The 7,989-nt window shown below is 41.4% G+C and overlaps 1 protein-coding gene across 6 annotated transcripts in view; it reads right to left on the bottom strand.

Annotated features, from left to right (window-relative positions):
- Positions 1 to 148: 148 nt before the first annotated feature.
- Positions 149 to 7,989, bottom strand: part of LRRC31 (leucine rich repeat containing 31) — a 58,831-nt gene continuing 50,990 nt past the window's right edge. The window contains exons 6-9 of one of the 6 annotated variants that reach the window (XM_037406144.1): positions 7,790 to 7,957; positions 6,495 to 6,662; positions 5,187 to 5,354; positions 160 to 4,017 (exon numbers count right to left, since the gene is read on the bottom strand). In XM_037406144.1, the coding sequence (XP_037262041.1) occupies positions 3,698 to 4,017; positions 5,187 to 5,354; positions 6,495 to 6,662; positions 7,790 to 7,957 (824 nt within the window). In that variant the 3' untranslated portion in view covers positions 160 to 3,697. Of the gene's footprint in view, positions 4,018 to 5,186; positions 5,355 to 6,494; positions 6,663 to 7,789; positions 7,958 to 7,989 lie in introns of all 6 variants that reach the window. The other 5 variants (XM_037406145.1, XM_037406148.1, XM_037406146.1 and 2 more) reach the window with 5 other exon arrangements.

Here is a 7,989-nt window from a genome sequence, read left to right as displayed (position 1 = left end):
TTTGTTTTTGGGTTTTTGTCAACATTGACTCAGCTCAGGCAGATTCTGAAATATTCTTGAGATGTCTCATTCTGAATGCGTGTTAGCTCAAAGCATAGAGGCAGCTGATTAATTGGAAATTAATCTGTAGGAATCTGGTGCAATGAAGTGTTCTTTGTTCTAAATCCTGAAGTATTTTACATGCAATTCTTAGAAATCCATTGTCCAGTGAGGTACAGCCATATCTAGAGTGAAACAATGTTTGTGGCCCCAGCTACTAGCAGTTATTTAAAGAGTTTTACATTCAGAAATGATCAGTATCTTGTTTGGAAATGTGGAGGAGGATTCCAGGCAGTCAGAATACATGCACTTCTACCAGAACCTGCATTACCACCCTGTCTTACAGAGGTGTAAAAAGCTGTTTTGAAAGTATCTCTACATTTTTGCAAAACTGTTCGCGATGTTTTGACAATCTGTAGCTACAGTATTTGAATGACTGCAAGCTGTCAGATCCTTAGTGTTATAGCTCATCGCCGAGATAGCTTGGTGACAGTTTGTAAAATGTCTGTGTATGACAAGCCTACTTGAAAGCAGGGAGTCTGCAGAATGCAACATTCTGCAATAATTCTGGGCCCTGGCCTGTCATAACACCTTTGTTATTCAAAAGAACCATGACAAACACTCCTAACTGTAATTCTGGCATGCCAAATTTATATGCAACCATGTCTTCCCAAGGCATGTTACACATAGCTGTTTGTCCTAGACATCTGATGTCAAGTTTTTATTCTGTATTGCTCAGTTACCTCTTAAACTCTAAACGCCTCCAGGGTGTTATTTGCAGTGTACATAAAGCACAGAGCTGGACTGGAACCAGCCACTGTGCAGCTTCAAAATGCGCAGGTGGGTGGGAGCAGAACCTTTTCTTTAGTCGAACTGGCTGGTCGGAACTGCAGTCCTGCTCTCCCTCCCCTGGTCTGAGTTGCCTCAGGGAAGGTTGTGGCATCCTGAAGGAGGTGGTGAAGGCAGGGGCACTGAGACCCAGCTCTCCATAGAGCTCCACCTCCAGGCAGTGCGCTCTGGATGCTGCAGCTACATCTGCATCAAGGGTATGGATCGATCTTCTGTCCAGCTCTTGAACTGATTGATATTGAAATCCATTAACGTGCTTGTTGGCCAGAGAGAGCTGGGCGTGCAGAAAAGGGGGATGGCTCAGGTTTGATTTTTCATTTTACTAGGTAACTGATGCTGGTTTAATTGTTTGCAGGTGTCTTATGAAATTTTTTCACCCTAAGTGAAGGCAAAGAGGAACAGAGAGAAGGATGATCCAGAGACTGCTGAGGAGGAAATCAATGGAAGAGAGAGATTTGTGGGAAGAGTGGCAGGTAGACAGGACAAAGTGATTTAATAAAAACTTTTAGTGGCACAACAGTGGCATAACAGGACCATGAGAGGGCTAAAGACTGAGAAAGGGATCATGAACAGCAAGCGGAGGGGTTGCTAGCGTTGAGTCCATACTGTGCTCTGGAGCTAAGAATGAGAAACCCAACTGTGGTGAAGCAAAGAACCCCAACACTGAAGTCCAGTTCAGTCAGTAAGATACTGGACATTAAACATGGGCCAGCTGCTTTACTGAATTAGAGGTTCAAGTGGGAAAGGAGTGATTCAGAGGGATTCTCATAGAACAGATAAAGGATCAATTTTCTAGTTGGACCAGAGGCAGATTTGAGGAATAAAGTCACAGGAAGGCAAGAGATTAAGAGAAGAGGTTGGTGTGAGGCTGTTTAACAGAGGTGATGGTACTTCCACGTTAGAATAACTCTCCTGGTTTAAGACACTGCTTGAAAGTCTTTCTTGTTAGCCCTGTATGAAACAGGGGCTCTGCTTCATTTCAGAGGTTGAGGATCTCCGTAGAAAATAACTGATCCCACACAGCAGCAATCCCAGGCTACCTCTGACCAATACACTCCAATTCATATCAAATTTCTCAGAGCTGGGGGAGTCAAGCGTGCATTCTGAGTGGAACTGAAACTCAAACCAGGAAGTCCATGGAGACCCTCACATGAAATCATGGATTAAGCAATCAAGAGGCACCAGCACAGCATGGTCAGCTGCAGGTTATAACCTTCACCAGTGAGAAGCTGATGTTGGAAGGGTCACTGGGACTGAAAGCTGAATATTGATCTGCACCTGCATGGGAGAACTTGCTGAGAGGGGTCTTAACAAGTTAGGAAAGTGCTACTGAATGATCCTGTTGCCTCTCCTCCAGGAGACCGTTGCAGCATGTAGATATACTCAGAGCTAATTGAGCAGTACTTTATCCCTCAAGCTGCCTCAGGATTTCTCTAAGACTCCTCACTCAGTGGGCAGATCTAATATCTTTACTTCCTAAAATACCTTACCAACGAATAATCCCACTGCAGCGTTTGAGCTCACGTGTGGGTTAACATGCTCCACGACACAAATGACTATGCCAGAATTTGGCTCTATGTAAGCACATACAATAAAATGCCAAACATGAAATTATCAAACAAAAAAAAATAAGGAGCCGCTTGCATGTCCCAAGTTGATGTTTTTTCTAACAAGCCTTGAGCACAGAGCAGGATGCTGCACTCTTAGCTAGAAGCTGCCTCATGGCTTTGAGTAACAGACTGCTTATTTCCTTCATCTTTAGGGTAAGGATAAGAACATTGTCTATGTCACAAGGTGTTGAGAAAGTTAACGGATTAATCCTGAATGCAGGAAGCATGAATGCACTGCGGGGACTCCTACTGGCTTCCATAACGCTCTAGATGAGACTCTTAGACCTGGAAGTCCAGTTTTGTGTTTCATGTCATAAAAGAGTCTATATGGAAAGCGCGTTCTGGGTAAGGCCGAAACAGCTCAGGATGAAAAGGAACATCCCTGAAGCATCCTGAAGCCAATGCATAGCTTTATTCAGCATGCTTATGGATTGCTTTTTGTCAAAAATCCTTGCTAAGGTAGCAGGACATGTTTCTGATCTAACCTGCCACACAGGACATGTCTCTGATCTAACCTTGACCGAGACATGCAAAGATACCACACAACAACAAAAACAAGGTTTCTTACCTTGATTTTATGCTGACTCTGTACACAGGACTCATCTACACTATGAGATGGCATCGAGGGCCAGAGCAGAGTCAGAACAGCTCCTTCTGTATTCTCTTTACTGGACTATTACACAATCCTGAATTGTTGGGATACTTTCCAAATCTCAGAATTATGTAGATTTAATGCATTCATGAAAAGGCAAAAGTTTTGGGGGAGAAGAAACTAAAATTTAAAACAGAAGTTTCAAGTATTTTCACATTAGAGGCATTTTCCTTATATACATGAGGCCACACTCCTGCTGCCCACCCACCTGCGTTAGCACCCCCCCCCGCCACTTCCCTCCACTGGCAGACCTGCAGTGTGTCCATCTGAAATCATCATTGCTCTTTTGACAGTCATTGCAGTACTTGCAACATGAAGATGAAGCATATACAGTAGTGTAAGCATGGCCCAGAGAATCTGAAAGAGTATGTTATTAAATGGAATTATCCAGAAGGTTAAATAACCATTTTTCTGTAACTGTAGAACTATTTCATGAGCTCTTATGAGACGAGATTACTAAAAAATCAGCAGTCTTCTAAGTCAGTGACACAAAATACTTGGTTCATGTGCTGCTTGTGAAAGGCCTTCCAGAAACCTTCAACCTCCGTCAACAGTCAAAACGAATGTTTCTTTTGTTGTCTTGATTAAAGCTTTCCAACCGTTTCCGCTGGGATTCTGAAAGGACCCATCTTTGCAGCCCCAGCTCTGCCAAGGCAGGCAGCTTTGTCAGTGCTGCTAACAACTCACTGAACCATGTCCCACAGCCACGGCGGGACGATGGGCGAAGACTGACATCCAGCTCTGAGAGTTCTTTGAATACTGCTAAGCCTTGACAGAAAACGACCCACCCTTCATCAGAGATGTTGTTATTGTAACTCAAATCCAGCTTCCGTAATCTGGCTAGATGGCCATCCTGCGTCAGTAATGCTGCAAGAAATGACAGACACAAACACAACTAATACATGCTGGCAATTGCTTTAAAAGCTTGTAAGTAAGAAGAGTAGTATTTTAATACTATATTATTTACAGCTTTTCAGTAGTCAAACAGCAAGATCCACTCAGCAATGTAAAATTGCTGTTGATCACAGAAAGACTTTTATCACAGCTGAAGGAGTGTACCACATTTAAAACATAGGCGATCAAAGGGAACAGAAGTATCAGGTTAAAATTGTATGGCAACCTGCAAACCTTTGAGCCATTGGAAGGAGGGTATATCAAGCACCAATTAAAATAGGCAGATAGTCTTTACACAGGGAGATTTAGAAAGAGGAAAGCTAAGTTAGTTGAGATTACAGCAGCCACCTCTCACTGTGGGAGGGTAATGGGCCTAGTATACCCTAAAACGAACTGGGATCCTTAACATATGATTGGCAAAAGAGACACCCATGAAGGGTGATGTTTGTAAAGCCAAAAACATTCAGGCTTCATCTCACCAGCCTTCAGATTACAGCGCCTTAATAGCTGCTGCACAGCTATTGCCAATCTCAGACACTCAAAACCCATGAGTCAGGCCCACAGAATCACAAGGAAGATTATAAAATAAACAGGTTTTTTAAAAGATCCTAGAATTTATTTCTTCGTCAGGTTCCCATTTTCCAGTATTTCTCAGCAGCTGCTAGGAGGTGGGCGAAAATACTTCTGTTTTAATTCTCCCACAATAGTTTGACTCCAGAAACACACCTAATGGGCTGAGAGCTGGTAGTGCCTGTATTACTGGCTGTCAGCACATACATTTTCTACTGAACCCAAAACCAGCAACAAAGGAAAATAAAACTTCTCAGAGGCAGCTTTAAATATCTGATATAAAAAACAGATGCAAGCCTTACATTTTCTAAGTGCTGCTTTTTTGTGTTAATAGATAAAACTGCTAGAAGATTCTTTGCATTTTATCCTTTTCAGCTTTTGCACTGTGCATGTACAGGGGACACAGACTTCAGCAAAATGAAAACCCTTTCTGGGAAAAATACTGCTGTATTTTCCATCTTTTCATTTGATGTATGCAAAAACGTGCTCAGCCCATGGAACAAGTCCCTTCTGAATTGTGGTCTAAATGCCCTGGGCTCCTCGACTGCTAGTAAATACCATGTTATACGTACTTAGAAGTGCCAAATCTTCAGCCACCAAGTTACAGCTGCTCAGTCTTAACACTTGAATCTCCGTTGCAAGCTTTAGCGCTCCCAAAAGCAGCTTTAGGTTCCCACCAACGCACTTATTCCAAGAAAGGTCTAATATCTCCAGTTCAGGAAGGTGAAGGGCAGCCTCAGCTGAAAAGATTAAACCCAACAACTTCTGCTTACTAAGAGAAAACAACGTAGCCTCAACAGACACCTCACCGGCAATTCACCTGTAAATAGGTTCCTCACAGGCTGCCTACTTGGGCTTAGTATGACTTATTTTATCCGAATAAAAGCCAGACAAAAGAATATAAGAAGGGCCTGCCTATGGAATCTTTAAGGACTCTGTGGAGGGGTTTCATGCCTGTCTTTTTATTGGCTTGGTCTTGTCCCACTGCAGTCAATTTAATTCAACAGCTTGTTTCAAATCATTTTATATCAATGTAAAGAGAATTTTTTTGCTGTGAACTCACCGTGCAAGGTGAAATAGTCTGTGCCTTTTGACAACACTGATTTCCGTGATGTCACTCTTACATAATTGTAATGATATAAATATAGTACTCTTCCTGCAGGGAACTCATACCAGTTTAGCCTGTTACTGCTTGCTGAAAGCAATCAAGTTTTACTACAGGTTTCAATGTCACTACTAAACAGCACAAAATATATTATAGTTGCATAAACCACAGTAACTAACAGATCCCTTCGTACTTAGATTTTTGTGTGCCATCACATGCCTATCAAAGGGACAGCGTACCTGTTAATCCACTGAGATTTGCAATTAAGTAGGTAAAAGAGGCTGAATTTACGTATCCTGTTGGACTTTTCTTCATGGCTGCACAGTATCTTATCTACTACTGCAGCCTTTGCTTCAGTTCCTCCATTGCCCATTGCTTAACTCCATCCCAGAAAGTTTCTACTGAAACTTTCAGCTGCAGTGCGATGAAAAACCTTCGGTCAAAACTTTACCTAACTAAACTGCAAATGCAGTCTTAAAACAAAACTATAATTACAGCATAAAATGATAGCATGCTTTCCTTTCTCTTCCAAAATTAGTGAGCATACAGAAGATTGCTGTCAAACAAAGGACTAAAAGGACTTAATCCAGTCAGGTATAATGAGGGAAGACAGACAATGGTTTTCGCTTGCAACCAGGTCCCATGGAGCACTGGTTTCATCACAGGCTGTTTCACTCGGGACTGTGGTATGGTGTAACCATGATCTTTGGAGCTCAGCCAAAGCGAAACGCTTTGTCCCACAAAGAGACACACTTTAAAAAAACCCCATTCCTACCTAGTGATGAAAACGACTGTTCGCCTAAACCACAGTTGCTGATGGCCACAGATTTCAACTTTGGTAAAAACCTGAGCCTGCCCAGAAGAGGATCAGATGAAACTCCTACATTTTTATTCGAGGATAAATTCAGCTCTTGAAGACTGGAGAGTAAAGGTATCACCTGGGCTACAAAAATATGAAATAGTTATTAGACAGTCACTGATCCAGAAAAAATATGTAGTTGTACATTTCCCTGACATAATTTCTTTTCTTTATAAATCAATCCAAAAGTCAAGGCCAAGTTTTGACACTCAAATTTATGGTGAGTAATGTTTTAGTCCATAAATAGCCATGCCATTTTCAGTAAGAATGTTTAAGAAATTAGGTATTACTTACTCTGTGGAAGGTTGTCAGAACACTGCTTCCTGTTGAAAATTTCTAAATGAGGTAGGGAATTTAACATTAAATGAGATGGGGGTTATTTCCAAATGTCTTCACTGCTGGCTGAAACTCCTTTATATTAATGTTATTACTCTCTATTAGTCAATACATTAAAAATAAAACATGATTGCTATTAGTAATGGTTAATATTTCCCAATGCTTCAGCAGCAGCTTTTCAGATTACCTTCTTTATCATGATGGAAAATGATATGTGGGCAATATAGGCTTTGAGTCATGGGAATTTTTGTTGTACTACAGAGTAAGAACCAATGCCAAAAAATTACGATAATGCACACAGAAAAATAAACTGTCTCACTGATTAAATGGGAAATTTCTTTTTCTTCCTAACACTGTTTATGAGTTGGACCAAATCAAACCAGAGCCTGCAGTCTTCAGATTTTCTATAAAGCATACAGCAGCAGCAACGCAAGACCTCCTAACATCACTCTATTTGACGTATAGTTCACTAAGTGAATTTTAGGCAGTACGTTTACATGCACATATGCACCTTGGATCCATGTTAATTTATACCAGCAGGGGAACTGTCCCTGGCTATTTGCAAAATTACTGATTATCAAAAAAAGCGTGCTTGCTAGCAGTTTCTATATTCCCACCATGGGTCTGAATCATGGTGGATTCAGGTCCTTAATTCCACACGGGATCAGACACTATGAGATTTCCTTCGATTCAGCAACAAAAAAAAATTCCATATTGATCAAGCAGGCTATCCTGCACACAGCACTTGCAGAACTGCCTAGTGAAAAAAGTACTGAGACCTGCTAGACGAGGTTAGGCAGAATCTCTTATGCCTTTGAGATATTTTCAGAAGTAAAAACCTAGATTCTTAATGGATTTCCTCAACATGTCCTTACACAAAACGGTCATGTCCTCTTCTGTTACACAGCACTGGTGGAGATCAAGGACTTCAAGATTTTTCAAGCTGGCCAAATGAGCTGTTGAGTCTTTAAAGCCACCACCAATCTCTTTGTTACATGATATGTCTAATTTTCTTAGCTCTGCAAGGTGCTGTAAAGCAGTGTCTGAAATGGAAAAGGGAGCATGTTGGTCACCA

This window comes from Falco rusticolus, chromosome 13 (genome assembly GCF_015220075.1).
Source record: "Falco rusticolus isolate bFalRus1 chromosome 13, bFalRus1.pri, whole genome shotgun sequence".
NCBI lineage: Eukaryota > Metazoa > Chordata > Aves > Falconiformes > Falconidae > Falco > Falco rusticolus.
The sequence above is the reverse complement of the archived record's forward strand: the minus strand, read 5'-3'. Positions and strand labels throughout refer to the sequence as shown.